Below are 27991 nucleotides of genomic sequence, written 5' to 3'. Positions count from 1 at the left end.
CTACCTAATATGTGTAGTTGCCAGACCAAGGCTTTTAACTGAGTAAACCTATCTATGCTTCTGTATTTGAGTCAAATAAGCTTGATTGTGCACACTCTGCGGATAAAAAATGGTGCTTAATCAGCATAAATGCATGCTTTTTGTGCAATGGCAGAGTACCTTGTTGGAAACAGTCTGGAGTGTTTTAGCTGGGGAAAATTACTGTTGTCCAGATCACCAGCAATTTGGAAGGTAGTTTTGTGCAGATGCATTAGGTACACATAGAGCACTAGAAGGCAATGACTGTTGGATGATATTGCATCCATACGGCTGAGGAGAGGGTCAAAAAATTAATTGTCGGACAGGTTTTACATAAGAAGAGAAGGATGTTTGTTATTCCGTCCTGAAAAGTGTAAGATATAAACACTGGACATGGGATCTTGCTCAGCAATTACTCTGAAGAAAAAAGGATATCACCCCAAGTTCTTAAAGTACAGACACAATCTTGGTAAATCTCCTCTCCCCTCCTCCACCCCCAGATTTTCATTACCATAATTTGTTATTGAAGACAAATAACAATTAGTCAAACAAACAAACAAACCCCCAACATTTTAAATAACCTCACAAAGATTAGTGTTCTCTTTCTAAATCGATTTTTGCTCTTCATTGTGTAGTCACTGTTTCCTTTGTCCTTCGTGTTCAGGACTCACAAAGTAAAGAGGATCTTAATTTCTGAAGTGAAATAACGCAGATGTCAGGCTAATTTACAAACACACTTTGCAGCTTCTTTCAAGCCTGGTGTTTTAGGACACAAGGACCTAGTGTTCTTCTTCACTTACATGATAGAGAAGCAGAAACAAAAAGACAGGAAAAACTGTCTTTAATTTTACATACATGTTACCTGTGTATTTCCTTAAATGGGAGGTAAGTAATCTAATCTAAAGTATTACAAAACCCCTTTCTTTAACCTTAATTGGCTGGCAGAGGAGTACAGGAGATCCTTTGTTTGACAAGAAGATAAAATCAAAGTTTGAGTTAAGACTTTTAACTAACCTGGGTCTCAGTGCTGTGCTCCAGTCTGTCCCTGCAACGCCATAACTACTGCTTTGTTACTGTAGTGAATACCTAAAGGCATTATGTCTCAAGTTGCCTACCGGGTATTTAGGGAGAGAATCTGGCCTAAGGGTGTCAATGGGAATTTTGCCACTGACTCAATTTACAGCCTGGATTTCACCCACAACTTGTTGAGTCACTGGGGTTTTTTTACTGAATTTTCCAAACTATATGGTACTAGATAACCTTCATACTCTATTTTCAGCACTAGTGTTTTTTCTGAATCAGACTTCTCTGTTGATCTGCCTAAATGCGTCTAAAGAAAAAGAGGGAGAACAAGGTTTTTAAAATTTTGAAAGAAAGGTTTGTACATCTTTTCTAGGCATGGACCAACAACTGCAAAAAATTGTATCAGCAGAACAGAAAAGCATCATTTCAGGAAGATGAGTAACTAAACTTTTGGAGGCCTTACACTTGATATGTTGGAAGAGCACCTGAATGATATAGGTCAACTGTGGAGGAATTTCAGGAAGGTATATGTGAACCTTACATATTCAAATCTATCTTCCTTTGAAATGCTCTTCCTTTGAAATTCTTCTTCACAGAGGAAACTGATTTGCTTAAGTGAGTCTTGGAACAAGTGACCTTCTGTGTTTTTCCACTGAAGTAAATAATCATCCTGTTTTCTAGCTGTACTAGTGATTTCTGCTGTCCAAAAAGACAGTGGTTCTTTCTCTCTCTTTACGTCCTTAACACTAGAAGCAAATGTATCAGTACATTATAGCACAAATTAAGAAACAGACCTTCTTTAGGTACACCAGTCTATGAAATCACTGCTCCCAGTGACTTTGTTTTATTAGAAAAGAGCAATGCAGGATCTTCCTTTGCCCAGACTCACCAGTTTTTATTACATCTATTTCCCCATCTTTTATTAGTATTTCCATTTTCCAGAACAAGTGTACGCCTGCTCCATTTTGCGTTCCCTTTGCACAGTTGCAAATGATTTAGCAATTGTAACCACGCATGTTCCCATTACACAACCACGTATGCTTCCTGTTTTAATCAGTGTGGCAAATTGCTAATTGTACAAATGTGCAACTTGAAAACCTACTGATAGGAAAAAAAGGGTACAGAATGTCTTCATTTTTGAGATGCTGCTACCCTCCGGCAGAATAGGAGGGAAATTTTTGGTGCTATAGTTGACGTCTGTAATGACACTCTGCCCCGTGAGCTGGTTCACCTTTTTGCTCTCTAAGAAATGTGCTGAGTGGTGACGTTTGTGTCCTACTGTAGCAGTGACAAAGGACAGAATGTGATGCCCTCAGCTGGGTGAGCTGTGGGTGCGGGTGTGCAGGTGATCAGGCAGCTGCATTAGAGGTATTAGACAGTGATCCATGGTAAACTTTGGGTATCTCTGCACTCAAAGAGGTGACCCTTTTGGACTGGGAAGAACTGATCCCGCAGTGAAAGAATTAGCTATTTATAGAGAAAGAAAAAAGAGTATGTTTATTTTCCCTGCTTGTATTCCTTTATTTTCTTGGATAGATGAGTTCAGGACTAAAGAGTTTCCTCTACTCTCTATGTAACGCTGACAAAATAGGAAAGTCTTATTGAAGACAAACTTGCTGGATTCCTGTTCTCAAAAAGTTACAGCTAATATTCCAAATAGACAAACGCAAGGAAGAAATGCATATATGTCCTTTGACACACAGAGAACGTTAAGAATGATCAACAGCCAGTGATAGCCCGCAGAGACATAGCAATATGTTTAAAAAGGAAAAGGACATAAATACTGGGGGAAAAAATCCAGAAATTTAAAGAGGTTCCCTCTCCAATTTGTAAACTTACTGTTTTGGAAAGTATTACTCATAGTCTCAGTCATATTTTTATCACCTGTCCAAGGACAAAGTTGCTTCAAGAATGCAAACACACAACATGCTTACTATTTCAGGAAGGAAACAGTATTTTTATTTTCTTATGTTCTCCCACTTTTTGCAACCTCTAATGTATTAAAAGTGTACAAACTCAAAGTGTATCCGTGAATGAAAGAAATTACCTATTCTCTTTGTCACCAAAACCACATGTATTAGTGTCCAGACTTTCAGACCACAATACTAATGATTACTATAATTTTTGTAGATGCAGCCCTACAATTTAAAGTCCACACTAGTTAGTAATAAGGTCAACCTGGAGACATATATTTTAACTTAGACAAATGAGCAGAATGTATGCTCTGAGCATCTAAATTCCAGAAGAAAGCATGAACTCCTTGCAAACTCCATACAGCCTCATTCTACACAGTTCATTAATGTCAACATCAATATTTTGCAACATATTAACAGTCCTCTCGAATTAAAATGCAGGCTTGTGTGACTTTCAAAAAAGGAATCAGTATTCTGAATTAAGCCCCTGAATCCTTTGAAATACTTAATTTTCTCTGCAGTGTTTTCTCATGTCAGCTTTGCGTTTCATATAATGTAGACAAAGCCCTTGTCAAAATCCTGTCCATACCTTGATAAGTTATTAAGCAAATTAAAAACATAACATTAAGCCAGAATCTCTTTTTTTTTTTTTTTTACTTCTATATACAAATTTAATTATTACATTCTTTTACACTACAGTCAGCTTTCAGTCTATCCTATTTTGGGACTGAAAATGTGTATCAGTAACATAAGTTGTAAAAAGAAGTTGAAAAATGAACAACTGTAGTTCCTGGCGCCAAGAAGATCTACAAGCACTCAGGAATCTAGAATAAATACCTGTCCTAGAGGCTGCTACGACCTCTCATGCATCTTCAGTAGTCTTAGCCTTGCTTCTTCTACCCATAAGCAAACATAGTTGTTGAAGCAAACCTTTTATGTTCCTGGTCTTGCTCCCCCGTCCCAGACACTTTAAAATTCTCCCCTATTTGGTATAAAATGCCTGTATCACACTAGACCAGGTTTGTCAGATTCTCTGTTTGCCACTTTCCCTAGAAAACAGATTAACTCTTTGCACTGAAGGAACCTGTGACCTCCTGGAACACAAAATATGTCACAAAACTGCCAACAGAAGTAACTGGAAGGATCTTTGTAAGGCAGCCATGGTTATACATTTAATTTTGGAGCTTGGCATAAGCATATAATCTTTCCAAGTCTGTGATTAAGTACTAGTCACCATCAAAGCTTTCAATATGTAACTCAAAACATAAGCATGGAAATCTCTCTTGTTTCATAGTCAGTAATGGTATAAACCCTGGTTATCTATTAACCTGGTGATAGCTACTTGTTTTCTATCATCGTGATGGATCCCGTGGACTTTATAGTATCCCTTATAAAGACAAACAATAAACAATTCAAGTTTAGGTGTGTCATCTAAGCAAATATTTTGAAAATATCTTTTCAAGGGCCAGATGAAATAATTACCAGAGAAATTACGGGAGGTTGAAACAGAGGCAATGAGTCAGGAATAGAAAGGGAAGAAAGTGAGCAAGTTTTATTGTCCATTATTATTTCCCCGTGCTCAAGATACAGTAAAGAACTGCAACAACAACAACCACCAATCCACAGAAGACAAGGCATTAATCAATAAAAACAGGGCATCATCCTTGTTCTGTCTGTCCTTCAAAGAAAATTTTTCCCCAGCTGCCTGTTGGATGTCCTCATTCATTCCAATGCGTTAGATTTTATGGCCAGACTTGCATTACTGTTTTCATCTAGCAGAACAGCAGGCCTTGGCAAAGAGTGTGGCAGACGCTGGTGGCAATATCACCTCTGGTACCAGCTGTTTCTGCACATCCTCACAGGTGTTTGTCTTCCACACGACTGACAGCTGAATTCTGTTCAAAAAGGATGACTAAGGCTGCAATCGGTACAAAGCCAAGTTTCCTCTTGGATTCCCTTCCTCTTCCTGCTGTGCCTCATGTGGCTGGCACAGCTTTGCCATTGTGGAGCAGAGGTTGCTGGAAATAAATTCTTCTTAAGCAGACAGGCTTTTGTTCAGTTTTGACTCCAGGCTCTCAGCCCAAAGTCTTGAGCAATCTGCACTGAGAAAGCTCTGTGCGTCTGTGCTAAGGCTCTTTTTTAGAGGCTTCCAGTCTGAGCCAATCCGAAGTAAAGAGAACCATTTTCTGAAAGACTCTGTTCTGGGCAGAGGATCTTCATTATCAGTCTTGTCCTAGCATATTCTCTGAGATTTCCATCAAATTGGGCTTTAGATTTACATGCAGATAAGACCATACTTAGGTTTCTATATCTGTATTTCTTTATGCAGGCTAGTTGTGGAACAAATCAGGGAGGCATACGGTATTCTTGTACCTCTTGCCTATTAATTAATTAGTCCTTTGCTTTTTTTCTAAACAAATGGGTGAAAGAAATGGTGTGTGCACATACTTTTTCTTCTTTCTGAAAAAGGAACACATGATTCAACAGCTTATTTTCTAGCACAGCCACAACTTCATCACGTGAAATCCAAGGTTTTTCTGTGCTCTAAAATAATCAGCCCATTACTCATCTTTCTGTGGACATGCAAGAGGCTAAATAATTTTGTGGGTTTTCCTGTTCCTTTTCCACTTCTCTTGCTACCACTTCCAGAAGCTGTTGTCTGTAATGCCTTTGCACAAATCTACAAACTGAGGCTCTTTTCAAAACCAATATTTTTTGGACACACTCGTATCAGCATAATGTTTTTGAAGCATTTTGTGTAACTGTTCAAAGAGCGTTCCTTTCTCATTTTCTTAGTAACAATGGTAGACAACCCCTCCTGCCTATCAGTTAAAAGTTGTCATCACCTTTCTCATGAGGTCTGAACATTTCTAGCCAGTCTTCACCTGCTAGCTATTTTTGTTGAATGCTTTGGTGAATTATATAAAAATTGTATAAACATGATTTTCACTGCAATGTGCAATTTACAGACCTTTCACTTCTTTTGCAACCAAAACGAATGAGGACTACAAAGAATTCCCATCGTTCTTCACCTAACTGTAAGCACCAAAATGCACGCTCACCTGACTTTTTCCTGTTCTGCAGAATGGCAAGGCGATTTTACAACAGCTTTGAGCCCCTGGGTAGCAGCTTTGTTGTTCTTATATTCAGTCCAACTTCAGATGCTTGCTTTTCCCCTTAACCTTGTTTTCCCCATTCTTATTCCACCTCAAGCCACATGTATGATTCTCTCTTGTCTGTTATTTATACGTGACACTGCTACATGATTTTTCTCCCTGAATTTATTTAATGAATTATCTTTGCCTAGACTTCATTTGTTACAAATTTCCACATCAAGGCTTGGACTCCTATTTACTGCTTTTCCAAATGGTCCGATTTTCTGAAAGAACACCTGAATATGTCAAGTATCTTAAAGCAACAAAGTATACAGAACAAATGAGAAAAGCCACCAAACAAAATGCCAGCCGATTCACAGTGTACCTGATTATTTTGCTTTCCAAGATATTAACAACACTGTTGCTGTGTTGGCTATCTTAAAATGCGGAAACTCCCTCTGGCTTAGAATACTGATGATCCTGAAGAGACTAATGCTTACCTGGTATCTTTTAAATATTCAACCTCTTGTGTTCATTTACCCAGGATTAAGACAGATGGTTTTTGAATTAACAGACTACATTTGGGTAGCCAGAGATTGTACCAGATGGGTATCATTATTCATTTATATGAAATTCTGTATTGCTTCTCTTGGGAAATATTAAGAGTAGCATATTTATTAGAGATCCAGTCATGCTAAAGGCTTTATTTGTTCAAGTGACTGCTGCTTATAAGCAACAATTACAGCATGACAGAAGGTAACAAACCAACATATTCATTTTTCAGTGCGTAACTACAGCTTGAGCATGAATAGCTAGGATTACTATGAATGGGGAAGAACCATTTAGGTATATAGCAGAAAAGAAAAACACGCATAATCATTTTGCATAAGGGTGTTCTTATGAACCCATCAATTACTTACAAAGCCACAATATTTCTTAAAATACTTTAATTGAAATAGTCGCTGTAGAGAGAAATGTATCTTTTATTAGACTGACTACATGTAGTTGTAAAGAACAGACTATTTTTATTAAGTGTTTTATAGCATATTCTAAGTACCCTACAGTTGAGTGGATGGAAGTGCACGTATGCAAGAACAAATCTTTCTTTCACTAGGTAAGTGAAATAGCATCATCAAAATTCAGCCATGGCTGGGAGAAAAAAAAAACGCAAGAGAACAAAATGTGAGCCATTGGGGTGAGTGCTATGGGAAGGGTGTCTGGATTCTTCAGAGTCTTCACTTAAAATCTGGCTGGGGCATCGTTTGGGGTAACTGTCTACTTCAGTGCAGCCAACCTTTCATCGTCTGTCTCTTTCTGAGTGTTTTCAGCCCTTCCCCAGAACTCTGCCCTTCACACAGTCCACTGAAGTCCAGCTTCAGCCAGAGAGCAGATGGGAACTGCCCTTTCACACATTCTGAGCCCTCCAGCTCCTAAAGAAATCATATTAATGGGGATGGTCCCTACTGCCTCACCCCAGTGCTGCGTGCTGTGTGACAGGACTGGTGGAGGCACTCATCCCCAGAGAGGAGAGGGAGCTGGGAATGTCAATGGGAGATGAATTCCTGCCTGTTGCTGAGGGCAGGCCACGTTTGCCACCAGTGTCAGAACACACGGATGTTCCCATGGGGCAACATTTCTCCATTTCCCGTGGAGCAGCTTCTGCAGCTCCCTGCCCAGGATGTGGTTGCTGGTGACCCTCACAGCTGGAGACCTCTCTATGTTATATACAGGGAGTCCCAGCACCTGAACTGATGTGTGTTTTTTGCTGAGGGATCGATGTGTAGGCCTTGGGTGTTCCTTAGAGCTATGCCTACGTCATCTAACTTTTCTAACTTTTTTTTTTTTTTTTCTGTTATTATATTTCTATTTAGCTTTCCAAAATCCATTTATCACTGGATAGAAAGAGCCAATTTGAAAGTAGGAAACCCTCAGGCACGGAATATACCCTCAACAAAAAATTGAGGCGAGCTCAGGAAAGTTGTTGGGACCAAGAGCTCCCTCTTGTGCATTACAGCAAGAGCAGAAGGTCCATGCCTCCGCAGGTCCCACCTTGGGGCCGTGCAACATGGGCAGCACCAGTGAAGCAAGGGCACCCTGCAGTGGGTGTCCCCGAGAGCCGCAGGCATGTCCCCACCTTGGTCGAGGCAGGGTGGAAGCACGTTTCTGAACTGTAAAAACTCTTTGCAGCCTTTGCGATCGTGTTTATTTCACTAGATTTATTTAAAAAAAAAAAAAAAAAAGAAAGAAAAAAAAAAAAAAAGGAAAACCCCCACAGAACTGACATTTTGAAACCAATTCTTATCAGTTTGACCTCCTTACTTACAAATATATTTTTAAAAATAATGTTGAAAATCAAAGTATATTTTCACGAACACAGTTCACAAATTCTTTTGGTCATTAAGACTTGAGGCTCTGCAAGAGTCCTTGTGGGATATTTCAGAAGGCAACAAGGGTCACAACTTTCCCAATAATCTCCCTTCTGGTTCCATCATGGCCAGCTCCTTGTACTGCAGCAGCTCTCAACCTCTTCCTCTGTGTGGAAATAGAGTAAATGCCTAATTTTGGATGCAGTTACATCTATTTTTCATCTAGAATGCTTATTTAAATGTGTTATTTTCTTGGGGTGTCTTGTCTGGATGTGTTTTTGCTTTTATATAATCAACTACCACAAGCATAGGCCATAGTGCACTGACTTTTGAGACACAAACAAGCTCATTTCTTGCTCACTGCAGTTTTGAAAGCATGAGAACAGAGGTTAGAAAATGCACTGACCCTTAAAAGAAAGGATAAATTCAAGCAGTTTTAAGGTCTGGTGATTTTTTCCTCCACAGCATGACTTTGCACAAATCACACTGAAGCTGTGGGCTGAAGCTGTGTTAGTAGTTAGTATACTTGACTGCACTTCAAGTGTTTGCTGGTGCCGAAGTTGTTCAGGGCAGGTTCCTCAAATATGAAGAACAGTGAAAAGGAAGACTAACTTGTATTATAACCTATTATAATGGCTTATTTTAGTAATTTTAATCTATCAAAAATTGAGTACTGGATTGGTAATTAAGCAGGAATTAATATCTGGATATTGAGGTCTGTTATTTATGTAAAATCTGCCAAAGCAAGCCCAAAGCAAACATTTTTAAAGCGGAGGTACTCAAAATGGTGAAGCTTGACCATGCTAGGTGAGTTTGAGTAGCAAGATGAAGCATATTGTGGAATGTACTTTAAATAAGAATTAAATGAAAACAGTAAAGTGGATTTTTTTATACTGTTATACATAACTAGATTTCTGGAAAGGTATGACAGCCACACAGACTAAAGAATTTTATGAAAACACCTTTCAAGACCTCCAGTTTTGATTGCATATAAAGACTGTAAAGGTGAAGAACCGCTTTTTCTGTTTTACTATGCAAATAACAGGAAATGTTATTTCAGCTAAAAGACCTGGTTTTACCTGCCTGAAATCCACAGGCATATCTACAGCCTCTAATATGGGCAAAAGATCTCTTAACTACCTCAGGAGAAAAGATTTGGCACTTGTCTCAGCTACTAAGCAGAGAAGTACAGACACCTGAGTTTCCTCTGCTTTGCAGGTTTCTTCAGTCTTTCTGCAGCTGCTTCCATGTGTGTTTCTGAAGAAATTAACTACCTGTACTACTATAGTTCATTAGCGTTCTTCAGGAGAGCATGTTTTAATTAATGCCTGCTCAAGAAACACTTGCCATTTGAGTATTATTTTCCACAGACAGAAAGTGGCAACATACACTTACAAACTTGAAGTCAAACCAATCTAACAGTGAAATGAATCCTTGTTCTTTCTAGTCTTTGACTGAGAACTATGTTCTAACTTTACACACAAGGTAAAAAAGCAAATAAAATTACCTAGCTATGCACGTATGTTTGGGGAAGGTTGTAATTCAGAATTCTGCTTTCTGACAGAGAAAAAATGATAAAGATTTTTCTCAAGCAAGAACTATGCTGAAGAGTATCTGAAACGGAATCTCACCCTCATCAAATAGGTTGTCCAGTAAGAAAAGAGAACTCTTCATATGACTCCCTCTAAAATACATTTATTGGACTCATTTGTGGTTTAACATGCAATATTATTTGTGCAGTAAGATAATAAAGAAAACGTGAAATTTTATTATTTCACAAGCAGAATGGCTACACATGGAGATAGAACAATGAAAACTGGAAAGAATCTGGTACCAGCAGCACCAGCAAACTGGAAAACTAGGAACCTGATTAATATTTTAATTCCTTGTCAGGATTGCCAATTTTTAACTTGCTAACTCAAGGAAAATTATAATGAAATCAACAACTACAAAGGCATATGTAATGTTCTTCTAAAAGAGGAAAGCTCAAATCTTTAATGTTAAAAATTAATACATAGTTCCATATATCATTTAGGGAATTGGATATCACTGTGACCGGTTGTTTAGGAAATGGACCAATTAAGTCAGTTTCAAGCTTCAAAAGCAGTAAGGATTTTCATAAGCAGTCCATGTTGCTAGTAGTTCTTAATCACTATCAATCATTATAGCTACATATACAAGTCCTTAGCAAATCTATCCCAGAAGAGCTGCAAGCACAGAATACATTGGAGCTGATGCTGGGCTGTCAGTGCTGATGGCTGCACTCCATGGTGGTCCTTACTTACCAGGGACAAGGTGATCAGGCCTGAGAGCTCCTTGCAGGCCGTTTGCCATTTTTCTTCTTTAATCAGTTGGTTTTTTCTACTCTCTGCCCCCGATCCAAAAGAAAAGGAAGTGATCTCGTCTGCTCTTGATGACTTATTTTGGGGATTGAGACATGTCCTGGGTCTTATTCTGACGGAGCCACCAGACACCTTTCTCGTCTGCTCTGCAAGATTATCTTGGTTTTACCAGGCACCTTTCCCCTTCTGCTTTGTTGTTTGGTTATTTGGTGACAGATTTCTAATTGTGACTTCTTAAGTAAGCTTGATTTTGCCTGTTCAGTGAGGCTTTAAGAAAATAGCTGGAAAGACTGAACTAGGAAACGATAAGTTGTCCAGGATCACTTCAGTTGCTGTGAAAAAGCATAGTGTGGGTCTTCCTGAAGTGTATTTCTTGCCACATGAAGGAGAAGGTGATCAGGAACGCTCTGCACACGCATACAGGTCCTACAAAGCTGTCATCACTGATTTAAGTAAAATGGCAGAAGCTGCCTCCTATGGCACCGGTTTTTGAGCTATCTCAGCTGTCAGCCAACACTTAAAGCAGTCTGAAATAAAAACCACTGTGTTCACATGAAAACAGCAGAGGGTTAATTGTAGGTGGCTAAGGCCTGCCTCAGAGGTGGAATGGATGCTTGGTAAAGTATCTGCCATCTCACTTTAATCCACACCTGCAAATCTGTCAGAGCCTTCAAGGTGTGAACTTTGGGTGCTCCTGTCCTGTGAAATCCGCAGTCCCCAAACAGATGCCCAGGCTTCTCATACAGCCCTGAGAATGAAATTCATGGGCTCCACAAGGGGTCAGCTGGTTGAGGCCAGGGGATTTTGAAGCAGCATCCCAGCCTGGTGGCCCCTTTTGGCACTGGCTGCTCCACGGGATGTGGAATGGGAGGCCGGACTTACCCTGTCACAAGTTCGTTTGCCTGCCTGGGCGACCAGAGTGGAGTTTTCTTTTAACTACTTTTCATTGATTTAATTATTTATTTTATTTTATTGATTTAATTATTTATTTTATTTTTACTACTCTGCCCAATGGGGGTGCTGGTGGATGAGAAGCTGGACATGAGCAGGCAGGGTGCACTTGCAGCCCAGAAGGCCAATCGCATCCTGGGCTACATCAAAAGATGCGTTGCCAGCAGGTCCAGAGAGGTAATTCTGCCACTTTACTCTGCTCTGGTGAGACTTCACCTGGAGTATTGTGTGCAGGTCTGGAGCCCTCAATATAAGAAGGACATGGACCTGATGGAGAGGGTCCAGAGGAGGGCCACGAGGATGATCAGGGGGATGGAGCACCTCTGCTACGAGGACAGGCTGAGGGAGCTGGGGTTGTTCAGCCTGGAGAAGAGGAGGCTCCGGGGAGACCTAATAGCAGCCTTCCAGTACCTGAGGGGGGCCTACAGGAAGGCTGGGGAGAACCTGTTTAGAAAGGCCTGCAGTGACAGGACAAGGGGCAATGGCTTCAAGCTGGAGGGGAACAGATTTAGACTGGAGATTAGGAGAAAGTTCTTTACTGTGAGGGTGGTGGAGCACTGGAACAGGTTGCCCAGGGAGGTGGTTGAGGCCCCTTCCCTGGAGATATTCAAGGTGAGGCTCGAAGAGGCCCTGGGCAACCTGGTCTAGTTGGGGGTGTCCCTGCTGACTGCGGGGGGGGTCGGACTAGATGACCTTTGGAGGTCCCTTCCAGCCTGGACAATTCTATGATTCTATGATTCTATGATTTTCCACAGAACTGAAAATTAATATACGGATGATGGTTATCTTTGATTTCTTCTTCTGAATCTCTTTGATGTTGTGAAAGTAACTCAGTGTTTACCGGAGTGCAACTTACAGCCGACATTCCGGTGAGCACTTTTAATCAGTATTTTATCTCTCCAGAGGCCGGTGGAGCAAAACGCCAGGACGGGGAAGGCTGAGGGGGTGCCGGGAGGGGCCCGCCCGCCATTGCAGCTCCGGCTGCTGCCTCGTGGGTGGCGGGGGACCGTTCCACCGGCGGGTGAGAGCGTCCAACGAGAGGCGACCAGACCGGGGACGCGAACCCTCAACCCCGGGCTCCGGGACACCACCGAGACCACGCCCCTGCGTCGAGACCACGACTCTTTCCCCGCCCACTATCGCGGGACCACGCCCCCTTTCCTCCTTCCCGCCGCACACCACGTCCGCACACCCACCCGGAAGTACTCCCGGAGGGCGGCGGCGCCCAGCGCGGGTACTTCCGGGTGGCAGCGCGTTTTTTTTCCCCTTCGGCCTCTCCGCCACGCCGCCGCCTTCCCTCGCCGCTGGGACGCCCGCTCCCCACCCTCCCCTTCCCCGGCTCCCTCTGCTTTCCCCCCCGCTCGCCTCTTCCCGTCCCGGGCCATGCCGCTGCGGGGTTCCCGGCCCGCGGGGCCGTGGGGGCGGCTGTTGCTTGTGGTGGCGCTGGCGGCCTGCGCCGCCCGGGCCTCCGAGATCACCTTCGAGCTGCCCGACAACGCCAAGCAGTGCTTCTACGAGGAGATCGCCCAGGGCACCAAGTGCACCCTCGAGTTCCAGGTAGCCACCGCGTCCCACACACCCCACCCCGCTGGCGGAGCTGGGCTCCGGCCCGGCGAGCGGTGGCCGAGAGGCCTGTTCGCCCCGCTGGGCCTTCCTGGGATGCTGCGAACAGTCCCGGGAAGCGGCGGCTGGGCCGGGAGCGCCGGGGCCTTCCCGCGTCGGGGGGAAGGAGGCGGTGGGCGCTGCCGTGGGGCCTGCGGGAGCGGCCGGGGGGGGTTTGGTTCCGGCGGGGGGTGGCGTTGGGCCTGGCAGCCGGCGGTGTCCCTCGCTGCCCTGCAGGCTCTCTGCCGTCCGAGCAGCGCGGAGACCACCTGAAGCACCCCCAGCCCGGCAAGATGCCGCGAAAGGAATTCCCTTGCAGGCTGTGAAGCGTTTACGTGATGGGCACAACGTAACGTTGCGGAGCTCACCCTTTATTTCAGGGCGCGAGTCACGTAACAAACAGGAAGCAGAAAGTGGTGGAATGGGTTGTGCAGCCCTAGCAAAGTGTCCCGGGCATAGAGCGAGACAGTAGAATCGCAAAAGATAGAACATGCGCAAAGGTGACATCTTATTGAAGGCTGTAGTTAACAGGCACCTATTAAGCGAGGCTGTACTGTTTTTCTTACTTTTCCCCGTTTCTAACAGTTTGGAGGTGCAGCTGTCGTGATAGGGCATGCTGTGCAGCTTAGAGATGTATCAAGCAAACATCCCTGGCAGTTTTGGTGCCAGCAGAGTTCCGGTCTTTCAGTCTGTCCTTCAGCTGGAGAAGTCACTGGCAGTACAGTAGCAGCATGAGCGGGAAGTCATCCTCGATGATGGGAATCACAGTTACCTTTGGGGGTTTTTGAAGGAGCTGTGTACTTTTGTGGTCCGGCTTTTCATGTTGAAGTCCTATGATTTTTTTTTTTTTCTTCCCCAGCTGCTGTTACACCTTTGATATTTTGGGGAATGTTGCTGCTGCCGAATACCAGTTCTTGTTATTCTGTCCTACCTATTCTAGTTCTTTCTTAGCTACATCTTTTTCCCGACCCAAATGTTTCTTGTTCCTGCCTGTTACTTTCATAAAGTCATTTCTGTGCGGGACTCCCTCCCACCTGTTTTGAGGTGGATATCATTGCAGGTTGCTGGACAGATAAGTCTGCTGTTGTCACTTTTGTCAGTGGGCAGGAGTAACATTGTTAGAAGCAGCGTCTGAATTTCACCAGCTGCCAGTAGACTGAACTCCTGTGTGCGTGTCTTTTGGTGGTATGTCTCAAGGGCTGAGAGGAGGCTCGAGCAAGCTCTCTGGGAAGGAACTGTAGGGGAACTTTAAAGCTCTGGCAAATCTTTACCATGTCTATGTAAATTGTCCCTTTCAGGGTGTGTGATATAAGCGAATGTGAGTACTGATTACTTCCGTGTAATCAGTAAACAGCACACCCTTGTCAAATTTGAGATCATACTTCCAAAACAAGCCATCATTTCATTATAGAAAATCTTTTGGTTTTCCTTTAAACCAGGTAAGTGTTTCTGCATGAAAGTCCCAAGTAGATGCAGACATCCAAAAATTTTTTTGCTCTTTGTATCTCGTCATCACATTTTTGGAAAAACTGTGAAGACACTGCTTGCCAACTGGATATTGTAAAAAAATTCCTTTTTATGGAGCAGCTACTGCTCAGATGTTATTTCAGTTGTACCATTAAAGTTATTGTTTGAATGACTTTATACCTAAACAAACTGACGTGAGTTTAAATAATACTATGTGAAGTGCAAGTGCTGAGATACTAAAATATTTCAGTGATTTCTGCATGCATATAAAAGGGTCATGCCTTTAGATGCAAGTCTCTTCCTCCTTCTGCATGCTTTATCTTAAAAGCAAAAAGTTTGGAGCAAGGATTAAGCGTAAAATTACTCGCCTAAGAGTCATCAGAACACCCAAGCTATGAATACTGAAGCTACCAATTAGTCTTTCTGTAGAGGTGGGATAGCTAGTCTATAGAGCAATATGCTGTAGACCAACAATAACTGAAGCCTGAAAAAAACCTCGAGAAAGTCACATTTTTGAGTCTATTGTACGCATTATCTGGATGTGGTGGGTTTGGGAAGAAATCCTGTGGCTAACCATGCAGGAGGGAGGCAGACCCCCCAGACCCCTGCTCTGGGGGGGTCACAAGCACACCTGAAGACCAGCCAGCCAGGTTGAAATACCTGTTCTACTGGTTGAATGCCATTCCTTTGGCATAAAGCAGCTTGAGCTAATAGGATAGTTATGCTTTCTTGGCTGTACAGAAAGGAGACATCTTACTGCACTTTAGCAGTCTCCTCCATTGGAATGAATTCCATGGGGAATCTGCGGGTACAGCAAATGGTTGATTTGTTGCAGTAATGTATTTGCTGTTCCACCAAATCTCCTCTGCTGTAGCCTTTGCTGTTGTACAATTTTTTTATAACAAAGTAACTGAAATTGCTTTCCTAAATGTTTTGAAAATGCAGTTGACATTACATATCCTGAATCTAAAGTATGTCTTCTCTAAGAAAATAATTTTGTAGACTTGCTTTGAAAGATTTTCAAATTAATGCGTCAAAAGAAGCGTGGCCAACAGGTCAAGGGAGGTGATTCTGCCCCTCTACTCTGCTCTTGTGAGACCCCACCTGTGTCCAGCTTTGGAGTCCTCAACACAGGAAGGACATGGATCTGTTGGAATGGGTCCAGAGGAGGGCCATGAAGATGATCAGGGGGCTGGAGCACCTCTGCTGTGAGGACAGGTTGAGAGTTAGGGTTGTTCAGCCTGGGGAAGAAGAGGCTCCAGGGAGACGTAATAGCAGCCTTCCAGTACCTGAAGGGGGCTACAGGAGAGATGGGGAGGGACTCTTTATCAGGGAGCAACCTGGTCTGGTGGGAGATGTTCATGCCCATGGCAGGGGGGTTGATATTAGATGATCTTTAAGGTCCTTTCCAACCCAAACCATCTTATGATTCTACAATATTCTAAAACATTTGTTAGAGCAAAATATTTTGCAGTACCACTTGACAAGGTCATACTTCTTGGAAGAAATGTAAAAATGTCTGTTTTGTTAAAAAGACAATTTCTTTGTTTCTGTTCTCAGGTGATCACTGGAGGTCATTATGATGTTGACTGTCGGTTGGAAGATCCTGATGGCACTGTGTTGTACAAAGAGATGAAGAAACAATATGATAGCTTCACGTTTACTGCATCCAGAAATGGAACATACAAATTCTGCTTCAGCAATGAATTCTCTACTTTCACACACAAAACTGTGTACTTCGATTTCCAGGTTGGAGAAGATCCACCACTGTTTCCTAGTGAGAACAGAGTAACTGCACTTACCCAGGTAAAAAGCTGTTGTTTGACAGCAGCAGATAGGTGGAGGCAAAGCTTTTTTTAAGTTCAGCTACATTAGATATCTGTACCACTCTTGAAAATCAATGGATTGGAGCTTTTAAAATAATCTGAAATACTACAAATAAGCTTTCTTTCTGAAGATAGGATTTGTAGAACTCAGAGCAGAGCTGAGAAGGAATCACCAAGTGCTTAAGAGAAAATAAGAGTAGTAATTCCAACCTTAAACTCCAGGCCACTGTCTTCTTTTTTGTTGTTGTTTTGGGGTTTTTTTGTTAAGGAAGCTTCCTTTTAATGTCATGGTTCTCTGCCTCTTGAAGCGCAGATTTAACCGTAGATGTTGGCGGATCAGGGTTTTCAAAATTTCCAGACTTTGGAGAAACTTTGAGAGTTCTTTTTCTATTTAAAATTGTAGGGGTTTCGGGAGAGAACTTAAGTTGACCTCTCATGTAACTACCATTATTAAAATGGAGAAGAAACTTCTAGCAAAATGAACAAAATCAGCTGTATTTAGCTGGCTTCTGCATATTTGTCCTTTAGAAGATACTACAGAGTGTCAGAGCATTACTATTATTATTATATTCTAAGGGTTTTGCAGTTTTGCACCACCTCTACCCCATCTAAATCCATCAAAGCTTCCCTTCAAATGTTTGCTTTACGAGTTCCCACTCATGTTCTTACATTATAACCATCACCAAACCCCTCTTTAAGCAACCATTATAGAGTGCTGGGCATGGTTGCTGTTTTGCATGCCTGGGCTCAACAGAATAAATACCACTTGCCAGATGTCGATCTCACTTGAATTTACCTCACATGAGTCTGCAATAGCTGACATCTGTAATGAGTAGATGAGTTGCTATCAATTCAGCTACAGCTCTTCCTCTTTCTTCTTGTCACCCCTCTGCCTTACTTTGTACTCTGATTCCTCCTTCTGTATCTTGCCATCTTTTTTCCTTACTTTAGTCTTGATTCTGTTCAGTCTGTGTGTTCTATTACATCTGTTTTTTCTTTACCTATCTTGTCATCAGCAGAGGGATTTTGAGAACACAGAACATGTAATTCCTGGGTCTTGCATCTCTGCAGCCCCTTGCAATCTGTGAGAGAAGATAAACTATTTTTTTAATATATCACTGGGTTGTAGCATACACAATGCAAATAAGGCGTTAAGGAAATAAAAAAGTTAAGTTTCAGAGTACAACACATCTTTGGTAGGAAGGTTCTTGTTGCAGTTTGCTTCAGATTTCTGGCATGACTATATTTCGGCAGCCTTTCACAGGGACAGTAAAAGGTAAATCCCTAAAACCAGAGTGACTTTGTGTTTAATTCCCTCATGCAGACTGGGATAGCTCTATAACATCAATGAGACCAGTGGCAGAACTTAGTTTGGAAAGCCTCTTCCAGAATTTTGTTGAGTAGCATTATCTTGGAGTTGTTCAGACACCCGTCTTTAAAGTCATCAGCTTGAAAAGATGGCCCTGTCAGGATGTTAAACATGTCCTTTTATAATAGGTTGTGCAGTTAAATCTTCAGGAAATACTAGTTTTAAGGCATAAAACAGGAAAACAAACTGACTAGAAATAAGATATTTTGAAGATCTATTGATTAATCTCTTGGGTATCAAAACATAGTGAGGGGGTTTTACTTGATGAAGATAAACTGAAAGTGGAAGAAGTTTATGTGAAAAATGATCTAGGGCTTGGAAAACTGGTAATAACTTTTTAAGATGAAAAATGGCAATAAAGGTGGACAATTTAAGTCTTTATGTGATTATGTTATGGAACATTCAGAAACACTAAAAGGTAATAGAATTGTCCTTTCTTAAGCACTTTTTATGTACATGACTAAGAGAAGGGGCTCTAGCCAAAAGAACATGTTGAGTTCAGTAATGTAGATTTTTAGAATGTTGTACAACTTGAGTGGGAATTATGCAATGAAGAATGTCATACTAATGAAACACAGAAGTATTTAATTATATATTATGTGGATCTTAATGTTATAAGCAACTGTTTGTTTTCCTAGTATGTGTGGAATTAACAACAGGGAGATCACTGCCATTTCAGAAGTGTTTCTAATGTTCATTTTGAACCCAAGTAGACGTGACTTGAAGATTTGTTTAGTCATTCGTAGACCTCATTGCCTTTTATTAGATCTGCAGTTTTACACGCTTCTGTATTTAATAGTCTGTTGCATTCCTGTGTATGGAGTTTGATCAATGTAAGTTAAATTTAACTGCATTTACAGTATTTTGGTCTGAGAATGGGCTCGGGTAATCCTTAGCTGGCGAAGCTAAATGATTTTAAATACCAAACCACAAAACTTTGCAGAAAAAAAAGCCCTAGAAGGGTTCTTGATTCAGATGTGTGTGTGTGTTTGCTTCTCTAGATGGAGTCTGCGTGTGTTTCAATTCACGAAGCTTTGAAGTCCGTCATCGATTATCAGACTCACTTCCGCTTGAGGGAGGCGCAGGGCCGCAGCAGAGCGGAGGATTTAAACACCAGGGTGGCCTACTGGTCAATAGGGGAAGCCATCATTCTTCTTGTCGTTAGTATCGGGCAGGTGTTCCTCCTCAAAAGCTTCTTCTCGGATAAAAGAACCACAACAACCCGCGTTGGATCATAACTGGTAGCGGTAAAGCTTCAGGTCATTGTGTGATACTCATCTGTAAAAATTACTCTTTTTCCAATTAATTGCAGGTATAAAGGATCTGAGTATATGCAAAAGTCAAATGTGTCTACCCCGCATTCCTTAAAAATCACAAAACAGACCCAAAATGTTATGAAAGGGACACATGATCTGAACTATTTTTAAAATTCTTTGGAACTTTATGTTTGGGTTTTTTTCTGATTCCTGTATTAAATAACTGGCAGTGACCAGCCTCTCTTCACTTCTGCTGAATTTAATCCAAAGTGAGTTTGATTGTTACCAGTAAGATTACCCATCTGCAGTATAACACTTTAAAATAACCCAGCAGTCTAGTGTCTGATACAAGAGCCAATATATATGAAAATTTGATTTTAATTTTCAGGCTGAATGTATTGGATCGTAAAAAGGCAAATATGATGAACTGTAGTGCAATGTTTTGATTTGCTGTTAAAAAAGCAATCCGATGATATCCCTTGCTTATTTGTAACATTGTTGCTAGCTTGACACTACATCAGGGTGCAAATTCTCCATCAGCCTGGTAAGTCTCCACTTTCAAATATAACTAAATTTTGTACTTTAGTATATTTGCTTAAACATGCATTCTTCTATATTAATATAAATACATTTCCTCTTGTACTATGTTTGTTTCACTAAACAAATTGTAAGCTGAGACTACTCAGGAAATCCACTTTCTGTATTCAAAAATCCAAATCTCCGAGTTTATTTTAAAAACATGCAATAAAATAGGAAATCTTGTATCTTTGTCACTGAAACTGTACAGTTTCCATACTCATATGTGCTGCTGCTGCTGCCGCTTTTTGTATTTTAAGACCAGAAGTAGCTTGGTTTGTTAAGCAGCACAGCACCAGCACTGGATGAGGCTATATGGTGTGTTAGGCACATACAAAGCATTTTACTAAATTGTTTTCCTATTAAGAGGCCAATTTGATATTGATATTGCATTGCACGAGTGCTGTAAATTTTACTTTCCTGTGTGTGGTGCACTGATACTTGATGGCCTTGTGCATCTAATTGCCACTCTTTTTTGCTAGTGGTCGGGAAATGTTTAAAATATTTCAGGTTATCTTTTTTCCAGTAGAGTTATAGCCACGTTGTTCCCATTGCTCATGTCTTTAGTAGCTTATGTACTGTAAAAGTCTTGGTTTATTTGGATGGGGAAGGTAGTAAATGTATATACCTACAAGTAGCTTGAATTGAGCTGGTCCTAGTAAGGCTCATAATAAACTCTTTCAGATCACTCTGGAGGAATAAGCAGACTGACCAATTCTTCAGTGCACACAAACTAAACTAAGGTGAGAAGGTTTGTCATAAATTACTGGCTAGTTCAAAAGATGCTGCTTAAGCAAGTTCTCAGCAAGGAGAGAAAGAGCTAAACCCTTATTAATTGCCTGTATTATTTCTAGCAAAATTTTGAAATTACATGTACAGGTGACACTTGAGCAGTCTGAAGAATTGTTCTAAGATTAATCGATTTTAAAATCGTGGGATGGCTGAAAAAGATAAATAAAAGTGTGCCTACTCTCTCTTGTGAACTGAACGACTGCTTTTTTGGGCACTGAAGAAAAACCTCAAGAGAGCTCAAAAAATCATTGAAAGGGTCATGGGGGTACTCAAAAGCTTAATATCTGTAAAATGCAGGATTATATATAACATTTTTCTATCCTGTACTGAACTTTGAACACTGCAGTCCCATGTGGGGATGCAAGCTTCCCAGAAATAGTTAGACTTGCAAAGATCAGACAACAAAAACAACTAGGGCTTTTTTCTTATCGTGCAGATCTGTGCCCACACACAATATGCTTGATTGTACCTATATGCTTTATTCTTGTGTTTCAGCAGCTGATACTCAGTACTCTTTGTGCTGCATTGCACACAATAATGAAGCAAGTGGTACACTTTGGGTGCAAGTGTTGGATGAAAACATGATTTAATTTTGATAGCATCCACTATCATCTTCTGGAATTTGAAAATCACTTATGTAGCTTTAATGGCAACAAAAGCATTTGTTTTGAAGATCAAAACGTTGGAATTCTTCCCACTGAGTTGTTCTGTGTACTGTCAAAATTGTCAAACAGTGAATGGGATAAAATAGATAATGGTCAGCCATCACGTACATGCCTCTGTTTTTTCTTTCGTAATGTTTGAATGTGTGATGTGGGACTGCTCAGCTCAATATTACTCCCACTGCAGAGGTTTAGTGGACTTGACTTTTGCATTGAAAGTTAGGTATCCAACCCAGTCCTCTGGTATCCTGCTGCATAATATGCAGCAATAGCTTAAAAATGCCTTTATTTTTGTGTTATTAAATTCATGGCACAAATACACGTGTTTAAACATAGCTGTATATAGTTTTTAAAATAAGTGACTGAATAGGATATAATAAACATGCTAACACGCAGTGGGTGAAGAAATGCATTGTGACTTTTGGTTAAAGCTGCATTTTTTTAATATATGAAAACAATAGTTTGGTTAATGGTATGATACGCAAGTAAACACCACGCGTTAATGGGGATATAACTGTATTTTTAATTGCTAAAGGCCCTGGGTTTCAGCTACTCCTTGGATGTTTTATGTTTACAGAAGTTCTTTTCATGTCCTGAAATGTCAGTTCTTGTTTTAGTTTGGAGGGGGAGGGAAGTTTAGTTTGAACAAGACAAAAAGCAGACCCTGTGAATATTGTATGGGAAAATAAAAAATTAATATATGAATGTGGTCTGATTGTTTTGTTTGCATGTGGGAATGGGGAGCATTATTCTCCAAAAAAAGCTTTGAATAATGGTTTGAGTAATCAGCTTGTATTTTAACCCATTGCAATTAATCTACAGCTTGTTGCTGTACAACAAGCAGTATACCAGTTCACAGCTGGTCATAATTAGCTGTGCTTTCAGGTCACTGGAAAAACTCAAGTTTCAGCAAGATAGTGTGGTTACTGGCTCTTTGCTCAGCACATTAGCAGTGCGGGCAGTAATATTCATTAATCTGTTCCTGTTGCAGTGGAATTCAAAGTATTTGACTACAGATGCCAGGAATGATTTGGGACCTACTGCAACTTTTCACATTAATTCTGTGGATAACAAGGTTAATACGGGATGAGCTAGAGAGGTGCATCCAATTAGTGTTGTTTAATGATGGGATATAAACTTCAAATGTTGTGTAGTATCTAAATGTGATTTTATTTTGTGTAGCTTCTTGCTGAGTCTTAGCACACACCAGTTAAGTTTTAAAAACCAGATGGAGTAGGCATCTTGTGTGGGCTTCCTTCCAAATGGCTTTTTCTTCCTATTTGTGTTTTCTCCTACATCAGTTGCTGTACATTCAAAATTTTTCAAGAATATTTACAGTATTTGGATTAAAAAAAAAAAGCTTCTGTCTAGAAGCATGGGTAAGCTCTGATCTTTCAGTGATGCATTATTGTTACAGTAGTTGTCTGGGGCTATTTTGGGTACCTGGCAGCCAGGATTTAAAAGTAGCTTAGGACAAGTTATGGTCTGAAGCACTTTTCCACTGAAAGCTGATAATCTTACCAAAAAAAGATAAGGGAGGGAGGGCAGAGGGGAGAGAGGAAGGAGAGGAGCCCATGTGCTGGGTGTGGGAGGCTTGAGGAGTGCCCAGCTTGCTCCTCATGTACAAGAGGTGCTCCCTGTCCTTGGCTGCAGGTGGCCTTTGATGCCCCCAGCGTTGGTGCACAGAGCAATCTGCAGGTAGCAGCTGTAATTCACACCAGAATCCACTCACTCTTACACAGATTTACACACCCCTAATAAGGAATTCAATGAAAATTGCCCTAAGGGAAATTAGAAGGAACATTTGTCAAAGGGTGGATGGAGGTTGGAAGACCAGTAGGCTGTTACGGAAAGCGAAGGTGAAGAACAGAGTATGGTAGCAACCAGGAGTTGCTGTGAGCTGTGAAATAATCTGGCCTCACATGAAACCAGCCTTTAATCCTACCGATGCAAACACTGAATGACTCTGCAGGCCCAGTGTCATTGCTTGTCTTAAACTGACCTCAGATGGTCAGCTGCCTGATAATTCTGCATGTCCCTTTCCCTCACGGTCAAAGATGCGTAAGACATTAAAGGCCTCACTTAGTACCATACCATGCTTGCTCTTCCCTAAAACAAAAGCCCCCGAACTCTGAAAATCCATAGGGTGGAAAATGAGGCTGTGTTCCATCGCTTGTACAGATCCCTGGGCTTGGCCCTCAGTGGGTTACGCCTCATTCAGGGGAGCTGTGCAGCAAGGGGAACTTCCACCCCACCTTACAAAGAAATGCGCTTGCATTCCAAAATACAGCCATGTAGTTTGAAAAGCACTGGAAAAATAAGGTTTTTTTAGTGAAAGTATGTGACATGTCAGTCTAAATAGTGCAATTTAGTTTCCATTATAAACTGTTATTCTTTACAATATACTGGGGCAGAGCACATGACAACACATCTGAAGCAGTATATTGAAATGAAGTTCTATCTTGCCAGAATTCCCTTTTCGGAAACACCTTCCTAGAGATTACTGTACTGATTACTAGAATCAAAAACTGAAACCTCCCCTTAGTGATACCGTAAAAGCCCAAGAGCCGAAAGTTGAGTCTGTAGGCAGACAGAAGTCCTACACCCATCCCAGCCAAGAGAAGAGGGAGACACCTGTGGGTGTCCTGGAGGTCTGTAGCCCCCTGCAGGGCTGGGATGTCTGTTTCATTCCCATAATGTTTTCTCATGACCTTGTGTGCGTGCAGGACAGCTACAGAACAGGATTGCTTCTGAGCACTTGGGTGTAAGCAGTGATTTTTACCGATGCCCTCACCTGGACACTAGTGTGAAGGAGGAAGTTCACTGAACACACAGCGATGAAGAGACAGGATGAATGGCACGTGTCTGCAAGTGTAGATCAACACACTTCATGAATGCGGAGGCAGGGACGCTGCTCCCTACCTCCAGTTCATCTGAAGTGAGCATTTATTCCAGCAGGGCTCAAAGAACATCCTCCAGCCACTACAGAGGGTGCCTTCAGCACTCCAAGAGCCAATGAGTGGCCTATTATAAAACGCAAGCTCCCGAGTCTCAATGAGTGTTCCCTGGGCAGCAGGAAACAGGGAAGAGCCTTAGCAGATCTGAAATGAAGGTCCGTGATAGAAGATAAAAGGGGAAACAAGGGAATTTTGAAAGGGTCAGAGCCATCACACCCCCAAAACTTGTGCACTTGGGTAACTGTTTGGCACTGCGCTGGAAATACCAGCCCCTACACAGCTCTGCACACAGATCTGCTTCTCTATCCTGGCTTTGAGAGGAGTTTCGAGGCTGTCCTCACAGTGGACCTGCCGCTGGCCAAGGCCAAGCTGATCACCGATAGTGGTAGCACTTCTGTGAGAACATATTTAGGAAGGGGAAAAAACGTTGCTGGGCAAGAGCAATTGCAGCCAGAGAAAGGAGTGAGACTGTGTGACAGAAACAGCCCTGCAGACACCAAGGTCAGTGAAGAAGGAGGGGGAGGAGGTGCTGCAGGCACTGGAGTGGAGATTCCCCAGCAGCCTGTGGTGAAGACCTTGATGAGGCAGGCTGTCCCCCTGCAGCCCATGGAGGGCCATGGTGGAGCAGATGCCACCTTCAGCCCATGGAGGACCCCATGCTGGAGCAGGTGGATGCCCTGCCCATGGAGGACCCCATGCTGGAGCAGGTGGATGCCCTGCCCATGGAGGACCCCATGCTGGAGCAGGTGGATGCCCTGAAGGAGCCTGTGACCCCATGGAGAATGCATGCTGGAGCAGGCTCATGGAAGCACCCATGGACCAGTAGTGAGAGAAGCCCATGCTGGAACAGGTTTGCTGGCAGGAGCTGTGACCCCATGGGGGGACCCACACTGGAGCAGTTCATGAAGAGCTACAGCCTGCAGGAAGGATTCATGTTGGAGAATTTCATGGAGGACTGTCTCTTGTGTGAGGGAACCCACACTGGAGCAAGGAAAGAGAACAAGGAGGAAGGAGCATCAGAGACAACATGATGAACTCACTGCAACCTCCATTCCCTGTCCCCTTCCTCCATTTGGAGGCAGGAGACAGAGAAAACTGGCAGTGAAGTTAAGCCTGGGAAGAAGGGAGGGGTGGGAGAAAGTGCTTTTTAAGGTTTGGTTTTATTTCTCATTATCCTACTCTGATTGGTAATAAATTAAATTAATTTCCCCAAGCTGAGTCTGTTTTGCCTGTGACACCAATTGCTGAGGATCTCCCTGTCCTCATATTGACCAACAAGCCTTTTGTCATATTTTCTCTCCCTTGTCCAGCTGAGGAGGGGAGTGATAGAGCAGCTTTGGTGGGCACCTGGTGTCACCAGGTGCATGAAAAAAAGGACCCAAAAAGATGTGAAAATAGCTCATCTGACAATCAGGGAGGGGAAGCTGCAAAGAAAGGAAGAATAGAAATATCAAAGGAAGGAAAAGACTATGTACAGAACTTGACAGTAGCATTAAAAAAGAGTAAATTGATAAAATAATGAAAAAATAAATTTAGGCTGCTATTTAAAATAAATGATCTACTGAGCTTGAGTTCTGTTAATGTCAATCAAAGGAGCTGGGATGGTCTCTGACCTTGCCACCTCCAGCATTTGTCTCTGCACCCCACAGAGTGTGAGAAAGTGGGAACCTCTCCGAGATGGGCAGATGTTTGTCCTGCTGGAGGTGTCTGTACCTGTGCTGGGGGCTTCATGTGCGTGCGTGCAGAGCTCAGCTTCAGTCATCTTTGGGAGCAGTGAAGAAGGCAGGTGTGGAAGGGAGCGACCTGCCAAGGCACGGGTTTGATGATCCCTTGAGTTCCCCTGTTTCTAAGCCTTCTTGTGTTGAACAAGAAGGTGTTGGCAGCACCAGCTCCTCAGCACTGGCATCTGGCATGCTACCACATTGGAGGAGCAAGTCGTCCCAGCCATTCTCCCTGCTGCCGACGGCCTGTGGGCTTGTGGCGGTGTCATTGTGGAGAACTTTCACAAGAGGGTGCAGAGAGCTGATCTTTCTTCTGCTGTTTTCGGCGGCTGGCATGTTAACGTGGCAGTAGGAATCACGGCGGCGTGCTCCTGTGTAGATGTCTGGTTGTTGGTCTCCCAGGAAGCAGCATTTTGAAGGCTGCTGCGTAACACATACTCCTTCCTCCTTTGGCTGTGCCTCGGCATTCAGAGGAGCCCGGATACTTCCACAGGAGGTGTGAGGACAGAGACAGACACAGGCACAGAATGTGCCTGTCAATAGATCTCATCCCAGCACGATGCAGAGAAGCTGTTCCCGAGGTGAAGCGGTGTTTAGCCCCCAGGAAATGCTTTGTCAGCTTTCTGCTTGTGTCTCGGAGACACTTCGGTTTCAGAGAAGGGTGACCTGAAACCAAGAGGACGGGATCAGTTCTGACACAGGAAGGACTTTGTTAATGACAGCCTCTGTTTACATACAAACCCATCCTCACCCTCCCTCTGTGCCCTGAACTCCGTGGGAAGCAACTTCGTGCCGTGTGTTCGGGACCGCAGGAATGATTGGTTTCAGCATAAGCAGGACCCGAGGGTCAGAGCTTCTTCCACAGCTCTCTCCATTCTGCTTTGCCGGCTGCTGAGGATGCTCCAACTTCAACCTCTCTGTCCCAAGGAGCAGTTCAGCAGTCTACGTCAACGCACACACGCCTCACCAACAGTTACCAGGCTGAAGGGTGCTGGGTGTGCCAACCAGGAACGTTGGAAAAAAGACATTTGTGTGCAGTTCAACACAACGCTCCCACTTTGGGAATGTCTCCAGGCACCATTCCAAATGCAGATCGGGGTTTTGGGAAGCCTCCTGGCATGAAGTGCCTCGAGTGCCCTCCCCTGCCCCTGCAAGCGGCTGTTGCTGAAGCCAAGTAAGGAAAACCTGTGTCCATGGCAGGGAAGGAAGAGGTGACGGCTGGATTACTGCCTGCCTCCCCAAAACACAAATTAGGGATATATTTTCACAACAAGCTCCTGCCCTTTCCCCACTGCGTGCCACACACAGGGCTGTCGCTTGCACCACTACCCTCTCATCAGAGTGGGACAGGACAGCCTCCTGACCTTATCTTCTACTCACTGTTTTCTGAGCGCAGGCATTGACCTCCACTGAATGTGCACAAGCATTTGAACGTTAATTGGGTGGGGGCTGATTCCAAGGAAAGGGCTTTGGTCTGGCTGCGCAGAGTGTGAGTAACAGCCATCAGCTCTGATAATGAGTGCTAATTGTCCTCACGCCCAGCAAGAGGCCATGCCTTCCTGCAGCTGGGACAAGTGGGTGATGCAGGCAAAGAAGAGAAGGTGTTGCTAAAGAAGAAAAGACCTTGGGCAATCAAAGAAAACAGATGTGTTTTATCAGCCTGTAGATGACAAAAAGATACAAGGAACCTGAAAACTGGAGCATTCAGCTCAAACTGCAAGGTTGCTGGTTGTCACAAAGTGTTGAAAACAAAAAGTATGTGTCCTTTAGGTGAACTTAGTTCATTATAATGTGAAAACTACACCTCCAAGTCTTAAGCTATACACCTCCTTGATGAGAGCCCTGCTCACTGAGCATGTATAATAATTTAGGGATTTACAATTCCTTTAATTCGAAGCGAGAACACAAGGAGACAACAGGACCTTATTGTGAAATCATGAGCTGCCAGTGATAATTTTTGTAAATTTTTGTAAATTTTTGTAAATTTTTGTAAATTTTTGTAAACTATGACAGCTTGCGATTTATGACCCAAGCTGCTCCAGCTTTGTGGGATTT

General features: G+C 42.6%; 1 protein-coding gene across 1 annotated transcript; it reads left to right on the top strand.

Moving 5' to 3' along the window:
- Window positions 1–12926: 12926 nt before the first annotated feature.
- Window positions 12927–21963, top strand: TMED7 (transmembrane p24 trafficking protein 7). Its single transcript, XM_014957874.1, has 3 exons — window positions 12927–13265; window positions 16338–16583; window positions 18974–21963. The coding sequence occupies exons 1-3, from the start codon at window positions 13092–13094 to the stop codon at window positions 19208–19210; spliced, it is 657 nt and encodes a 218-aa protein (XP_014813360.1). The 5' UTR covers window positions 12927–13091; the 3' UTR covers window positions 19211–21963.
- Window positions 21964–27991: the final 6028 nt, after the last annotated feature.

This window comes from Calidris pugnax, unplaced genomic scaffold (assembly GCF_001431845.1).
Source record: "Calidris pugnax isolate Ruff unplaced genomic scaffold, ASM143184v1 scaffold358, whole genome shotgun sequence".
Taxonomy (NCBI): Eukaryota; Metazoa; Chordata; class Aves; order Charadriiformes; family Scolopacidae; genus Calidris; species Calidris pugnax.
This window is presented reverse-complemented; position numbering and strand designations above follow the sequence as displayed.